At 43.2% G+C, this 17,630-nt stretch overlaps 1 protein-coding gene across 12 annotated transcripts in view; it reads right to left on the minus strand.

The window, feature by feature from the left end:
• The window catches only part of GHR (growth hormone receptor), a 257,251-nt gene that overhangs the window by 69,921 nt on the left and 169,700 nt on the right, over positions 1-17,630 (minus strand). For 8 of the 12 annotated variants that reach the window (XM_027604925.2, XM_027604921.2, XM_027604920.2 and 5 more), the window contains one exon: positions 3,750-3,815. The exons of 3 other annotated variants lie outside the window; for them this stretch is intronic. In XM_027604925.2, the coding sequence (XP_027460726.1) occupies positions 3,750-3,815 (66 nt within the window). Of the gene's footprint in view, positions 1-3,749; positions 3,816-11,668; positions 11,694-17,630 lie in introns of those variants that run through there. One more of the 12 variants, XM_027604929.2, reaches the window with a different exon arrangement.

Here is a 17,630-nt window from a genome sequence, read left to right on the forward strand (position 1 = left end):
TGACGACTACTGTATCAAATTTCTGTCTCATAATCATGTTTTTATTGAAAAGGAACTCATGATTGTGAAGGAAGTTGTTCGTGAACTTATCAGGCTTTAAGCAATTCATCTGTTGTGCCCATCTAAGAGGATAAGCTTTTGGAATCCTTTCAAAACGTAACTCTGATCTCAGTCATTGACGTTGATGTTCACAATGCCTGTTTTCAGAAAACCTTGGATTAACTTACGCTCCAAATGCCAGTCAGTGAGACTTCCATATTTTTTCCTTATTTTAACTTGAAGTGGAAATGTCACTGATCACAAAATTTACACTTTCATAGTAAGATGTAGTAAATTCAGTGAAAAGGAATGACTTAAAAATGAGAGGGAAAAAACGTCTTCAGAAAGACGTGCAAGACGTATGTCTGTCAGTGCTGCTCAGCAATAGGATTAGGTTTATGATTTGCACCTAAAGTCATCGGAACCTGGCGGCGGATGGTTATGGTTGTCCACACAGCCAGAACGTGCTTACATCACCAGCTTACTATAGGAAACCCATTGGGAAGAGACTTTGGGCTTCTCGATACAGAGGTGTTTGGCAGGCACATGGGTAGTGGTTCCAAATCTGGAGACAAAGTGCATCCTGTGTGACTGAGCGGTGAGGGAACAAAGAGGCACACACCTGGGTCAGACTCTGGTCAGTGCGTACCCCTTGTCTACTGTTGCTATACTGTGGCCCTTGCCTGGAAGGAAGCTGTCCTCAGAGTATAAACCACTTGACTCCCATGAGTCCTTTCCTCGCTGGAACACTTAGGGTGATGAATGTGTGATTAACACAGGTGGGGGGATCTGATGCTCTCTGCCGGCTCCAGCCAGGCAAGAGCCTCCATAACAAGGGGTGTTTGTGGGACTTGCTAAGTTAAGTGTGGGGAAGGACGGTAACCAGGGAGCTATTAAGGCTGCTTCCATTTAATTAATTTATTGGCAATATCATTTATTCCTTACAGCGTCCAAGGTACCACTTTAGGTCCTGTGAGTTATACAACTCTGAATAAGATACAGCTGTTCACAATCCAGATGGGGAGATAAGAGAAAAATGCAAATAACTCTACTGCAAACAGCACCTGATATATTCCTTAAAAGTGGTATAAAATTACATGATCTCTCTCAATGTCAAGCCTGGAGAAAGGAAGCACTGTCTCAGGCCAAGGGTCAAAGGGTCCTGGATGAGCTTTAAAGTATGGGCAGGATTTATAGTCACAGAATGTGGTGTGAGGTGGAAGAAGGATTGTTCTGGAAGATGGGATGACATGAGAGGGGGGTACTAAGTAGTGTAGACTTATAAGCTGGGGTGAAGGATGCTGGATTTCAGCGTCTTGGGACAGGTTTGCAGTTTGAAATCTGGGTTGTTTAGAGCAGAGTGATATGCTGGGTCCTTAAAATTGTCACTGGCATATAAGAAAGGAGAGATGAGTAGGGGGAGGAGAGGGGAGGGAGACAGCGACGAAAGGGGTTACAGCAATAGCCCAAGAATAAAGTCAAGGGGGCTGCAGAGGTGGGGTGGCATTTATCTGCGTTAGGTCAGTTCTGTCTAGAATTTTTTGAGAGGGTTGTAATATTTTTTCCTTCATGGGCGTTTTGCTTTGAATCTGAGAATTTAGAAAAGTGCACATAGGAAATGTCTGACTTATAACTGTGTAATGACAGGACGTTTCATGTTGAACACTAGCTGTTTGTGTAAAATTATCTCCTGAGTGAGAACAGGAGCTCCCTCATGTTAGGACAATATCTTCCTCATTCCCTTCTTCCCCAGAGTGCAGAGCCTGTGCTGGGTGCACAGCAGAGAGTTAAATGCTTGTGAAACAGTGACAGTGTACAAGGTGCGGTGATGTGAGCACCAGGGTCTGTCGCATCTCAATGAGATGCTCAGATCACAAAGGTGGCCGTGTGTCCAAGCCTGTGCTCTGTGGAAAGTGAGCGCTGATAGACACAACCACCGACAGGGGTAACTTTATCCAATCAGTCTTGGGATAGAGGGGAGCTAACTTTTGATCAGGGGAAGCTGGAGGGACAGTATTCTTTTTTGTGTGGGCAGGTCAATATCTATGTGCTGTATCACAGATAAGGGATAACGAGGATTCTTGTCCATCACAAGACAGAAAATCAACATATGCCAAAGGACTTAGCGTTAATTTCTTCAGCAGACCTGCCATACCCAGAGGTTGTATTACAACAAGTCCAATGCTTAGGTTCCTCTCCCCGTGACTTCACAAAGAAGACGGGAAGAACTGTACTCCCCTTCGGGGGAAAGTGAAGGGCAGCGTACTATGTTTGTGTGTGGAGGAGGGACCAATGTGGGATGCAACATGCACCATCAGTAGAACATTCTTCTTTTGTAAGTTTTTAATTTTAATTCCAGTATAGTTAGCACACAGTGTTATATTAGTTTCAGGCGTACAATATACTGATTCAACAATTCTATACACAGTAAAACATTTTTAACTGATTCCTCTTCATTTCCTTGCAGAAAGTAGCAATAAATCACGCCATCTGCTGTGTGAAGGCTTTGAAATATACTGGCTGGGATAACCCAAACATGACTAAAAAGCCACCCTTTTTATAACCTCTCATCTTAATTAGGGAGCAGATGAACATGTCAGAGGCTTCTAAAACAGGAGGAGGGTTGTAAAGAGTTTGTGGCCTGGCACAACGGGCAAGTGGATGCCACTTGCAAAAAACAGCACTAACCTTCTCTTTGAGTCACCTCCAAGGATTTATATCTCATTTAGAAATCTACTCTGTAATTATGTCATAAAATCCAAATTATGGTTTCAAGACACCGGAATTGCCAATGAAACAGCAATGGCGTAAGCTCAGTTAGGTGCACGGTCTTCCCTTCCTCTATTGTGTCATGTGGACTCCAGCATATACTTCAAATGATGAGAAAATCCTTCCCTGGAATTTAATTAAAGGCACCTATGACTGATGAGGATTTGTTTTAGGTCATGTGAGGAATTTAGAAGAAGCATAAAAAGTGGGCCTTGTCTTAAAGCTAAACATAATTACTTAATTCATGCAGCCCACACAGCTCATTGAGTTCTGCACATGGTACTAATATATACACTCAAATCCCGTGAAGTACATCTATCATGGAGCAAGGGACAAAGTTCTATGGGAGCACAGAGGCAGAACAAGTCTTTGGTCATAGACGATTTAGAGAAGCTTCCCCAACAGAGCTAATGCCTGAGTTTAGTCTTGGGGATGAGGAGGAGATTGTCAGAAGACAAGAGGGCGATGTGCAAAGGCATTTCAAGGAGAAGAGATAGTTCGCATGAAGGCAGAGTTTTGGAGCATAAGATGATATGGTTGAAGGGACAAGTTTAACTGGCAATGCGATCACTAGATATAGAAATAGCTCAAAGCAATAATGACAATATAATACCCAATTTGTAAAAGGAGGCAGGTTCCTAAAGTCAATAAACTAATTGTTGGTCCACATGTTATTTAATCTTTTTTTTTTTTCCTTCTCGTTAATTTGGCTTTACTTAACCTCTAAGGATAAGCAAATGAGAGAAATAAAGAAGCAGCCTTGCAGTGAAGCTGAAAAAGACATCCTTTAAAAATATATATTTTTTGCTTATTTGTGCAATTTCCATCGGTCATTCATCCGGGTACCAAATCTCAAATACAGCAAAGAAAGGACGGTAACTTGAATTACAGTAAAGCACGGACAAGATCACTGATCACAGAAAAAGAACTGAAATTCTTACTTGTCCCTGGGCCTGGATTAACTCTTTGCAGACTCTGGGATGGTCTGCCAAGGGTAGCTGGTGTGGCTGGAACAGAGCGAGAAGAAAACCATTAGTCATCCCTGTAAAAACGGTCTGATGTGACCCCGTTACAATTTCATTCATTTCACTTTCAAGTGACAAAATGTGACCTGGCCCAACCTCACAATAATTCTCTCCCTTGTTTTCCTTCTTTCTTTTTAAAATTAAAATCACACCTACCCTCTAAAAAGAACTCATAAATATCAGAGCACACGGAAACCCAGTGTTAGTCACCTCTGGTCTCATGGCTAGACATGATCAGGAACAAGGGAAAAATGCCTTCCTAGAACATTCAAGTCCAAGCTTGAGTCTTGCTTGCGAAAATGGAGAGGAACATAAATTCTTTTTTTTCAAAACCGTATTAAAAACAGTTTGGTTAAACAAGTTCATTCTTGGAAACAAACATGTGAGCAATCCCGGGAATGGGGAAGGGATAAGGGGAACTGAAAAGTTAGACAGGACGGACACAGAACTTTGTGACGTGAGATGGGCAATGAGTCATCGATTCTAAAAGTGGTTAGAATTCTGTGGGTACTACTATTATGTTGTATTGAAGACAGGAAGAATGGGAAAGGATCAGTGTCGTTGTCATTGAACTGCTGGACTGGGTTGCTTTGCTACAAGAGTATGTAATTGTTATCTGCGCTTGGCGGAGAGGGGGTTTTTCCAGGATTCTACACCTCCTTAGAGGGGTGAAGTGGTCCAGGCTCACAACGAACTCTGAGCACCACCTGAAAGTGGGGAAACTGCTGATGCTCTTGGTCCTCAGTAGAAACCCACAGAAAAAATGCTAAGACATCTTTCTCCGATTATGAAAAAAGGGCGAGGAACAAAATAAAGATGCACTGGGCAGGAAGCTGATCCATTCCTGTCCCCCTGAATTTCAGAGGCAGGTGGGTCCTGCCCCACCCCCCCCCCGCCCCCGCCCAAGATCCGCTTGGATCAGAAACGTCTGATAGCTCAAAGGAAGAGTAAAATTAGTCAATCATGGGATGCCATACGATCATACGTGCTATTCTGGTCAAAATTACTGGCAAGTGTGTCTCAATTTTCAGCTTAAAACTGGGAACACTTAATGGACACCATTTTCCAGGCACAGATCAGCAGCAAAGCTGACAAATCTCTCCAGAATGATGACTGAGATGGAATGTGGGGGTCAATTATGAGGCTCCAAGGGAGCAGGCAGAGCCAAACCTCAGGCCCGGAAATGCCTGGGGAGCCCTCACCACCCCTGACAAACCAGGATTTTGCTTTCCTTGCAGACAGACATCTGGTGCTTTCCTCTTTATGGTATCAGCATTTGGTTAACATTTTCATAAAGCAAAAAGTCGTCCTCAGCTAACACTCTCCACAATATGTGATGAGTCAAGACATAAAAGGAACAAATGGCGTCCTCAAGGAAACACCACAGATTTGCGCTAGTCCCATAAGGGTGCTGTTTACAAAAGCAAAACACAATAAATAAAAGTGCCTTCATAGCAAACAGAGGTGTCATGCTAAGTTGCCAATTTTAATTCGCAGCAAAGCTGTCCTTAATGTCTGTAAGTGCAGAGCAGTGAGGGAAAAACAAACACAGGGTGACAATAAGTAGTTAATGAAAACTCCGATATATTTATTATAGGAGCTTTTAAGCACCGGTACCACAAAACGGATTGGCTGGAGCCCCTGGCCCCAGTGAGCTCACAGTCTCCTGGGCAGAAATCCATATAGGAAGGAGCAGCTGTGCGATGGGGGGGGGGGGGGGGGGGGGGGGCCTTAACAAGTCTGGACAAGCTGCCTGGGGAAGGGGACTCCTTGAGACAGGTGCTGAACTTGGGATGAACAGGCAAGGGAGAGAAAGGGAAAGGCAGTTGGGGCCAAGGGAACTGCTGCACAAAGGCCAAGGTGAGACACAGCCTGGGCAGGTTAAGAGCTCTGATCTGTCTGTGGAGAGTGGGTAGAGCCCAGCTGAGCTGGGGTGTGTTGAGTTGGGGGAGAAGTCAGGGGCACCTTGGGGATGGTCCTTCCAAAGAACTTCATTTTGAACCTGCAAACACTGGAGAACTCCAGCTCTCCAGTGCCCTGAGGTAGAGCTCCTCACGGTGGACCTGCCCACGAACAGGACCCCGAGACTAGAACTGACTACAGTCTAATCTTTCTTATTTTATTCCAACCTGGTACTCAATTTCCCAACTATGGCGGGTAACTGAACCTGTTTCTCCATCTATAAAGTGCGGACAGTGACAGTATCTATATATGCAACATTTAAATCAGTTAGTACACACAATATACCAAATATGTAAGTGCTTAGTAAATGTTATTCTGTTTTTTTGGAGGAAGGAGGGAGGGGGATCGGGAGAGGGAGGATCTTATGCAGGCTCTACACCGAGTGCAGAGCCCGACATGAGGCTCAATCTCACTACCCTGAGATCATGACCTGAGCTGAAATCAAGAGTTGGATGCTTAACCGACTGAGCCACCCAGCGCCCCAATGTTAAATATTCTTATCATAGTTGTTATTATTACTGTCAGTTATTGCTAGCCACTACCCTGAAAGCAAGGGCACATCTTTTCCCATGGAGACCTTGACAGTGTTTTCACACTAGACTGTGCGAGGCTAGGGCTTTGTACCTATGAGGAGAGGATGCTGCCCTAAGCCCAGTGAGACTCCCCCCCCCCCACTATTTACATGTACTGTGCAGGCTGTATGTAGGCAGTGGGACTCTGGGGAAGTGATTTCAGTGGCGTAGGGGATGCAAATCGACTTGTGTCAAAGATTCAGCCTGGGACTAAATGCAGTCAATTCCAGTTCTTGTAAATTAGTGAATACTCCATCAGGAAGGGAACTAGAGTGAGAGGATCAATGTTCTGGGGAGTATTGTAATTTACTAGTTGTGCAGCAATGGCATTTAGAACCAGCCCCAAACAGACCATGCAAACACAAGTAAGTAAACCAGGGTACTGATTACAGCAACCAGTTTACATGTGACGAGACGTAACATAAAGGGCCTCACATGGCGGCTGCCATGTAAGCCTTAGTTAATGTTAGCTATTGTTATCACTACTAGGTTATGATAAGGATAATGATGATGTAAGTGCCATGAAATCTCTATCTCAAGACTTCCTCTGTGATCATCGTTTTGCAATACATACATCTATCAAATCGTTATGTGGTACACCTTAAACTTACACAATGTTTTATGTCAATTTTATCTCAACAGAACTGGAAAAAAGAACTTCTTCTGAGAGCTTTTGCTTTCTCCTTCAGGCAGGTTAGTTGTTCTCTACCCAACAGCCCTGGATATTGCTTTTTTTTTTAAAAAGACTTTATTTATTTATTTGACAGAGAGAGACACAGCAAGAGAGGGAACACAAGCAGGGGGAGTGGGAGAGGGAGAAGCAGGCCTCCCGCTGAGCAGAGAGCCCGATGTGGGGCTCGATCCCAGGACCCTGGAATCATGACCTGAGCCGAAGGCAGACACTCAACAACTGAGCCACCCAAGTGCCCTGCTTAATGCTCTTTTATCTTGATATCACATGCTTATCTTTTTAATAAAAGCACTGATGGCCAAGTTAAAAAATGAGAGGTGTTTATAGCTCACGTTTATTGTTTGCTTAAAATGCACCAGGCACCATGCTTCTAGACTTTGCCATTTTACCTCCACAACGACCCTCTGGAGTATTATGAGTTACATTTTATGGATGAGGGGTCGGAGGTTCAGACCAACTAACTAACTTGTCCTAGGCTACCCAGCAGTTACATGGTAGAAGCCAAAATTGAACTGGAGCCAGATTCTGACTGCACCCCACTCTACTGTTCCCCAAACTTGCCTGACCATCAAGAACCACAGTGGCATTTTGTTAAACATGTGGATTCCAAGGTCCTGTCTCGGATCTGTAGAATCTGAATCTCTAGGGAACTGGTCGATTGGTATATTGGCAAGATCCTGAGAACCTGTATGTTTATCTTGTATGCCCCATTCTCCAGCCAGGTGATGCTTATGACAAGACACATTTGAGAAATTCTTCCCTACACACTAGTTTGTTGCTCTGCTCAGAGTTACTGTGTCCTTCTTTGGGGTTCCCCTGCTAGGACTCCTTGCTGTATGCCCACAGCCAGTGCTCACGAAGGTGCACTCGCGAGAGTGCAGGCTAATTTGTTTGAACACCGCAGACATCCTGGAAAGTTCTATTGATGGGGCCAGGTTGCTGAGGCTCTGGGCAGAAATACCCCTCAGGGGTCAATTCATGAGAAGCCAGGTAAGACTTGAGCCAGGCTGGCAGCCAGGATTTCTTTTGCTCTGTCATCCAGTGATGTTACACAGCAGGTCGCGGGGCTGTGATTGTCTTCTCAGTCATGACTACCCCTTGGCACACCAAATCCCAGGCTGATGGCAGTGATAATTCTAAGCTGGAATTTCCTTTCGTATGTGGCTCACTGGATTAGCTGAATCCCCACTTGCAATTTCTCCTGAACTGAAGTATATTATATCGTACATATTATGACTCTTGGCAGCTCTAAAGAAGACTGTGAAATCTGAACAGGAAATCTTTAGACCTTTGGAACAGACAATATTACCTCCCCAGAGCTCCATGAGAGAGTGCATCTCTCCTAGACTGGAACAGTAAATCACAGGGCACATCACAGGGAGCTAATTTAAACAAGCAAACAAAAAGAACCATGAAATAATGCAGGTGGTTTCAAACACCTTCTAATGCTAAAAAAAAGCTGTTTTACAGATAATATATAGCAATTTGGAAGAGAAACCAGCATCAGGAAAAGCCCCACGTGGCTGAAATAAATCTGCAGTGGTCATATTTTGCTGTAAATATATTTTGAGAGTAGCTGGGCCTTAAGGTAAGAATCAATGGTGCAGGGAGAGATCTTAAAGAACTTCTTTTCTCACAGGCCAGCCCCTGGCTCCGTGGGCCCAATGGGGGAAGTTTCCTGATAATAACTTCAAGCTTCACATACTCCTTTCCTGTCTGGCAGTGGTCTCCTTAGTGAGTTTTTTTTTTTTTTTTTTTTTAAACCATCCTTCTGACACAAGCTTATGCACGTACTGAGGACATCTGCTTGTAATTAAAGGCAGATACTAGGGCCTGGCGTTTCCCATGTAGCCCTCTGGGTGATAAAGCCAGTTAAAGGTGCCGTGATTGAAGTACACGTCGGTGGTGGGTTGTTGTTGTTGTTGTTGCTTTTTCTAAGAACTAAAAGGAGCGATTAATACGAATGCCGGCTCTCGGCTGGCTTGCATCTTCCTTTGGCAAAGCTTCCCAGCAATTTCTCTGCCTTTCCCTTCCAACTGCTACAAGAACAGTTAAACACCCTGCCCAGCTAGCTCCTCCTAAAGCTGCTTTTCATTATGGAGACAGCAGGGGTGTCAACACCAGGCGATGGGCAGGAAGGCAGCCCCTGTGCCACGTGATGGTCAGAGCCCAGAGCAGGCACAGCCAATACTAAGAAGAGCGACCGGAATCCCAGGTTGGCTCTAGGCCAAGATCAATACTAGGTAGGCCATTCGGGGACATAAGGCCGAGAACAGAGGGATAGATAAAGAGAGTAGGTCAGACTGAGGCGTAGGGAGAAGGGCAGAAGTGTCTCCTCCCTTATAATGTTGTTTTAGATGTTTTTAATACCTGTGAATCCACTCATTACAGCAGTAGAGTCAGAATGATTTAATAAAGCCCAAAGCTCGGACAGTGACTCATAGATGGTGCGCTGGAGTTGGCACCTCTTCTCAACTTTGTATTCAACAGCATCACGTCATCAACTTGCAATCAGCCAGAGTGGGATTATTTACACAATAAAAGTTGGCAAATGCTACAAATCAAGGCTCTCTGCCATCTAATCCTATGGAAATTCCATCCACTTTCCCAGATCAGTTCGAGTGTATTCTCCTCCATCAGGGTTTATTTTCTCCCAACTGGAATCCATCTCTTCATCCTTTGTGTTTTTACAACACTTAAAACACCACCACCACCACCACCACCACCACCTGGACCACGGCACTGTTTCCTGCTTACCATCTTAGTTACCTGACTTGTGCAGCGAATGATAAACTCCTTGCAGCTTGAAGGCAAAGGACCATGTCTCATTCTCCTTTGGATGTGCCATCGCATTAGCACAGTTCCCTAAATATATAGTGAGTGCCTCATACATATTCATGAAGTTACCGAATATCTCAGCAGGAACTCTTCCAACAAGGAAAGTTGGGAAGCATCTTGACTTTACTTATATTATTACTTTGAATTTGTCAGACACCTTGTGGCTCCTGGAGTCTGAATTTGCATAAAAGAAACATGTTACTAGAGCCTGTGACGAATGTCCTCCTGGGACCGTGAATGCTCAAACTTGAGGCAGCGTCTGCAAAGTTTTAACCCATTTTCATGGTACCTAACTCCTTAACAGTATTCAATGAGGGGAAAAAAACAATGAAAATAAGACTTTAATTTTCTCACCTCCCTTCTGTCACCTGGATGGTGAATTTGCCTGGTTTTGCTTACAGCAGTAAGCGGTCTTTTGACAGTACGGTGTACGGTACTTGTTGCCCGTTTATGAGGCTGAGACTGGCAGTAGTGACTCTGAAGTCCTGGGAATTGCTTGTTCTGGCAAATTTATGGATCTTCTTGTTTAGGCCGGTTACTGTTTCAGAAGCACAGCATGTTAAGGGTGTCCTAAGAAAGCATATATGTTACCAGAGGTTTTAAGGTGTACTTTCCCCTCTGTGGACAAAGGCATCTCTCATAAACAGGCTGGTCTGGGTTCCTGCCACTCTCTTGTTTCCAAGCTCGACTTGTCAATTTCCATGTGACATTTCTTGAACAAAACCCTATTCCCTTGGGAAGTAGGTATTTGTGAGCTAGAGAAAGTGATGTGCAGTCAGAACTGCAGTGCGGGAACCCTTCCGGATGTGCCACGTGCTGTCCTAGACGCTGGGGTACCGTGGTGAAGAGAACAGAGAGAATTCTGCCTCGCTGGGCCCATGTTCTAGTGTGTGCAGGGGAAGACAGTAAACAGATAAACAAATAGATAATGCCAGGGAGCAGAGTTGGGTAGCAAGATGTGGCGAGAGTGGCTATCACAGACTTGAAAAGCAGCGTGGAAGAATATGGGCTCTGAGATGGACTGAGCAAGGAGGCCAGTGTGGCAGTGGAGAGAGGGAGGAGGGAGAAGAAGAATTTGAGGCTGCAGAAGTACCAGGAGTCAGATCTTGCAGTTTGCAGACCAGGATAAGGACATAACGGCTCACCATGTCAATTTCCATGATAGGAGCCCCGGTGAGCTGGAGCTGCTACTGCTGTCAGACCTGTCCCATTATGGTGTGTGCTCCCCACTTGAATCCCTTACTGTAATGGCTTGGAATTGGGAGGTGTTGGCATTCGGTTCTGAGACTATTTGGTGGATGGCTTTAATTCATTAATTACCTTTATCACACTGTACTTGATCTGGGTTACAGACACAAACCAGAGGGTCTTTTTGTTGTTGTTGTTCAGGATATATTTATTGAGCACCTATTACGCACACAAGGCACTATGCTGGGCACTGGGATATGGTGGTGAACAGACTAACACAGGCCTCAAGGTTCATTTCTATTAACCTAAATGGGTCCTTAGCCCCAGATCAATGCATCTGTTTGCCATCTGGAACATTCTTTTTTTTTTTTTTTTTAAAGATTTTATTAATTATTTGACAGAGAGAGAGACAGCGAGAGAGGGAACACAAGCAGGAGGAGTGGGAGAGGGAGAAGCAGGGAGCCCGATGTGGGGCTCGATCCCAGGAACCTGAGATCATGACCTGAGCAGAAGGCAGACGCTTAACGACTGAGCCACCCAGGCGCCCCCATCTGGAACATTCTTAATTCTAGGTCTTTGCTCACCTTCTATCATTCTTTTCGCTTTCTTCAGAATGGGGAGGAGATCAGAGGTAATTTCCTTTTTTAGAGTGGGGATAATAATTCAGGAAATGAAATAATGTACATCTATTGCTTAACAGAATGGTACATAGTAAACATGTAAACGTTAGTAATTATATACTACTATTTATTATTGTGATTCCCTCTCAATCAATGATATTTATTATTTTTGCTACTGATCTGATAGTTACATATGTCCTATATTGTATCTTGCACTATTTAGTTTGCATGTGTTTATAATCTTGCCCCCTCAACTAGATTACAAGTCCCTTGAAAGTTGAAACCACATTTTATCCTTTCTAACCCTGCACACAGTAGGCCCTCAATAAATATCTGTAGTATGATGCCTACCTGGGCTTTTATTCAAACAACCCCTCCTTTTGATGTGTACCTATCAGATTTTAGGTATGTTAGTTAACAAAGAGTCTTAGTGGAACGTCATGTACATCTTATAGACATATTTGTTGCATTTGCCTATAATAAAAAAACAAAACCAAAACAACCCGGAAAACTTTCACGTAGCTTCACTCAGACACTTGACTGAAAATGTTTAGATTCATTTTCTGAAGGCCAGTTTTGGAAAGAAATGGTTGGAACTCTGCTCTGTGGCTAACATAGGACCAGTTCCAAGAATTATTTTGCAGTGGAAAATGGAAGCTCTACCAAAAAGTGAATGGAGATGGATAAGGTGACAATCCACCATAGACACGTACCTCGGCAGCAAGGTACCTGATGCTTATTTTTTTGCACTTTGTCCTTTTTCTTGTGCCTCCTGTTGTTCTTGGCTCCACTGAGAGGCAAGCTTTATGGGCGCTAAAGCTTACCTCTAAATCTAACTTTAGTTGGAGTTTGCAAAATGGACCATTTAAATAGAGTCAAAACAGTCAATCAAATCACCTAACATCAATTTAAAGTGGAAAATTATCCTGGGTGTGAAAAAAATTTTTTATGACACTTTTCTGGAAGGAATATGTTTATACTGAAAAGTAGCTACACTTCTTTGTAGCCATAGGGCAGGCAAAGTCTTACAAGTCTAGAATATAAGTTTTGTTTCTTTGAATTATGTTTAATGTGATGATGATATGACATAAGGAAAAAATCAAAAGCCTTATTGATAATCCACATGTGCCCCCTGCTCTGGCCATAGACGCCTTGCACAGTGTGTCTTTGTGTCAGCCCAAAGGGGCACCCTGCCCATAGGCTTTCTGGCGGGACAGGGACACTGTATGGCTTTAAGTGTTCCCTGATCGAATGTGGGAAAAGCAGCAGCTAGCCAAATTCTGAACAGAGTTTTTATTGTGCTGTGGCCAGGAGGTGAGGGGGAGGGAGAAGGACACAACTTCTGCCCTGCTCTACTTTCTGGTGGATAGAAGTTAAAGGGACTGAGAGGGACACCTTTGGGTAGATGGGGCAAAGGAAGATCGGGGACTTTATAGAGTTCAAGTTTAGGATCTGCAGCAAATGCAAAAAGTACACATATATTTATACTAGTCAATTGACATTTACATGTAATTTACATTTATATTTAGCGAATGTCCTAGCAGAGCTGGTGCAACTTAAGAGCAACCAAAGTAACATATATGAGCATTGAGATCCCAACCGAGTCTTATTTTACCAGCCCCCTGATCCTAAATTACAAAATCTGAATTGCCTAGTTTCTTTTCAATGGAAGGAGTATGTAGGGAAAAGGGATCTATAGAAGCCAGAAACAGTGGGGCCACCAACATCATTTCAAATGAAGACCCCCACTGGATGTTTCTCTTTCCTAAAGAATAACATCAAAAAATAAAAAAACTCCTCTGGAAACGATACTCTATTTTTGGGTTTCCAGGAGTTGTCCTCCCAGAATCTTCTTTCTTATTCTTGGATCTTTTAAGCCCCGCCTGAATGACTGACTCTACTTCCAAGTTTCTTCTCCTCTGAATCCACTTCAGCTGTATTTCTGACCCTTTCCCTCCACTAAACCTGCTCTTATCAAATCTAAAGGTCTCTTCTCAGTCCTTAGATTACTCAATTTTTCAGATGCATTTGACTTAGTAGGACCATTGCCTTTTAAAGATATGCTCTTTGCCTAGCTTTCGTGGCACATTTGCTCCTTTTCCCTTTAATTTCACCGGCGGCTCTTTCTCGGTCCCCTTTGTTGGCTTCTCTTCCTCGGTTTAACCCTGAAATATTACAGTGTTGTAGACTCTTTGCTTCCACAGCCTTTTTTTCCCCTGCAAGAGAAATCTCATTAAGTCTCATGGTTTTAAACATCGTCTATATGCTGATGGCTCCATGGGGGTTTCTATCTTCGGCCTTAGCCTCTCCACTGAACTCCAGACTCCACTCAGCCTCTTTGGCATCTTCACTAGATATTCAATCAGTATCTCAATCATAACACAGAACTCTTGAGTAGTCCCTGACAAAACCTATCCCTTCTTAGCCCTTTACTATCTCTGTAAACTATTTTCCATCTACCCTGGTACTTAAGCCAAAAACCTGCAAGTCATTTTTGTTTCTTCACTTTCCCTAACTCTTACCCCCTGATTCAACTCATCAGCAAGTTATGTCAGTGCCATTTCAATCCAATTCTCTCCATCTCCTTTGCTATTTTTATAATCCAAGCTCCCAACCTCTCTTGCTTGGACTATCAGCTTCCTACCCAGTCTTCCCACCTCCCCTTTGTCACCCTTCAATTAACCACTAAAACATTTCACAGGGTGATCTTTTAAAACCATAGATCAGATCATGCTACTTCACTGTCTAAAATTCTTCATGGTTTGGTGTGTACACAGACTGAAGTCCAAACTCTGTATAATGGCCACCAAGATCGCTTATGTAGTAAACATGGCTGGTTGCCTACCCAGACTGCCTTCTCCCTTCCTCTTTCCTAACAGAACCTTAATTTTGTTCACGTAGCCCTTTCTCTCCAAGCAGTTCGTGTGCTTCAAGCCAACCCAATTGCTACTCCGTAAGCAGGTATAATTGGATGGAGGGTCATTCCCATCCTCTTCTGAAGTTCAAGAAAGAGGATGTGGCCCAAAGGGAATCTTACTAATTGGGTTATAGAAAATTGAAGGGAAAAAAAGTTACAGGATGGCATAATCTCCTTGCCTTGTCTGTTTTACCCGAAGCCCAAAGATGAGGCTGATACAGCTAAGGCAGCAAAGACAAGAAAACTCTTGGAAAATAAACTTGGAGTCACTGGATTTAGTCAATCCAAAGCCTACTCCACCTCTGGTTTTCTAATTACAGGAATGAGTTTTCTTATTCCTTAAGTCAGTTTGAATTATGCTTCCTGTCACTTGCTCCTGATTGTGACTGATACATTCCAAGAGCAGCCTCTGCTTTCCTTTTTCACTTCTTGTACAAGTGGTCTTCTTGTCATTATGCCCCGGGCCTGAAATCTGCCCAGCTTATTCACTCCCAGCTCTTGCTGTTCCTTGCACCGAAATGATCTGTGTGTGACTAGCTGAGGTCTCAGCTCAAACGGTATCCTCCCAGGGATGCTTTCTCTGACCAAATAAACTGCAAGAGGCATCCCCAGTCACTTGTGGGACAACACTGTTTTATTTTCTTCATAGCCTTTATTTATCTTTGTGTTGAGTTATTTTATTCATTTGTAATCTTTGATTATTTTCCTATCTTTTCCCCATAAGAATATAAGGCCTGAAAAAGCAAGAATCTACTTTCCTGGCACAAAGTAAGCATTCTATAAATATTTGTTGAATGGATAAATACATGGATGAAGCCCTTGGCCCTGTAATAATGGGGACTTTATCTACTTCCTGCTTGTTACCATATCTGCAACAAATTTAAAAGCTGTAGGCTATGTGTTCTAGAGATGCACCTATACATATTTTCCTGGAAACCCTATGACAATTTCTTAAAATTCGCAACAAATAAGTGGTTGCTAATTTTCTTAGCTGGGCACAGAGGGCTGTTAAGCAAGCAGAAGCTTTGAATGCAAATAGTTGGCAGTCTAGAGTAGCTAATATCTTTTCCCTATCTCCAGCAATGGAATCATGACTAGTTTTCTTGGACTGTTAGGCTTAAAACTTTGGACTTGTCTACAATTCCTCCTTTTCCTACTAGTTGTCAGAACGCACAATTGGTTCTTTACTTTATGGATTTCCTAGGCTCCTCCCTTCCTCTCTTTCCCACTTAACACTTCCCTTGACCCATGCCTTACTCCAAAGCCTTGTGTTATCTCCGCCTGGATCAGGGATTCCAGTCCATTCTTAGTACTCTCGCTAGATTAATCTTCCTAAAATACCATTTGCATTCTGCCATGCCCCTGCTTATAGACTCAACCAGTACCCTCTGGCTTGCTGGATGAAGTCCAAATTCTTCAGTCCAGCACTTAAAGCATATCTTCAGAAGCACTGCTTTACTCCTCCAACTTCTTTCTCATAACTTGCTAATGCAAACACAGGCCTCAGACAAGACAGCATCCTTACGATCATCAGCCTGTGTCCTCTTTTCTTTCTTCTTCACTTTTTTCTCTTCATCTTCTTCTGCTGAGCGTTTCCATCCTTCCCTCCCCAAGCAAAATCTCCAACTCCCTGCAGAACACCCCTCCTTCCTAAAACCTCTCATAATTGGCTTCATTCTGACAATTGTTAACATTTCATCTCTCCTCTTGAACTGGCCACTGAAGTTCTCCATCAGTAATTTTTCTTGAACGATCGCTGAGGAGGAACTTGGGATGCAAACTATTAGTATACAGTTACTATCATTAGTTTGATCTCTCCAAACAGGAAAATATGACCCCAGTGTATGCAATAAATGGGTAGCATAACAGTGTCAGAGGACACAGACTTCCAGAAACGTTTCTTAAGTCACATTGGAATGTGGACTATTTGGAATACTTATTTCCAATAATTAGAGTCTACCCAAGGCTTCTAGGAAATAATTTACATTGTTTTCCCTCCTTGGACACTTTCTTACAGTAGATTGGCACAAATCAGTATATTAAAAGTTATAGCCACGTAAATTTCTTTAATTAAAACCCACTAAGTCTAAGATTATTTTTTTCAAATTTCTACTTCTAGGGTATAGTTTTAGCAGGTAACCTCCTGTTTCTTCAGTTTAACCACAATATCTATTTATTATTCAGAGCAGTGGCATGTATAATGGATGATATGTCCATATTTCTGAAAAGGTATTCTCTAAACCCATTTCTTGATCATCACAAATATTGAGATGACAAACTAATTATACATAATCATTTCAGCCAAGTCATTGCCTAAATGCCTAGCTCTTGCTAGGTTCTATGGGCTAAGGAAAAGTAGTTGAGGATACGACTCCTGGGCTTAGTACAGTCTAGATGGGGAGCAGAACTAACAGAGCAGATATAACAGAGGTCAATGTTTAGAATTCGTTGATGTACAAGGAGTTTGAGAAATAGGGGAGCAGCATAATCAGGAACAACTTGATAACTTTTAATGTAAGTGATGGGATTGAAATTGATTTCGAAGGCTTGTAGAATGGAAGATACAGACAGACGGGCAGGTGAGGGAAATAACATGCCCCAGGGCAATGATAAACGGGCAAGACTGGCTTGGAGGCGCATTGCTAGGAACAGGTATGGCCATAATGACAGGGGATGTGTCTGGGAGGAGATGGAGGAAAAGACAGCCTCAAAATACAGACTTGAAGAATCGGCAAATGAAAGCCACTGAGATTCTTGAGCTAGTGTGGTCGACAAAAGGGCTGTTTTAGGAAGCAGAGCTCCTCAGCTGCATGCCTGAGGGATTGAGGAATCTAAGGGGCTCTTGCAATGGCCCCGGAATGACCTCTGGGAGTACTAAGATCATATCCATTATTTTCTATTGTTCCTACTTGACAAAATCCACATGACTTGATTTCTATGTGAAAGTTTCCTTTTCAACATCTCCTGCCAGGTCTCCTAAGAACCATCCCCCTTGCTTCCTTCCTTCAG

Source organism: Zalophus californianus, chromosome 5, assembly GCF_009762305.2.
Source record: "Zalophus californianus isolate mZalCal1 chromosome 5, mZalCal1.pri.v2, whole genome shotgun sequence".
NCBI lineage: Eukaryota > Metazoa > Chordata > Mammalia > Carnivora > Otariidae > Zalophus > Zalophus californianus.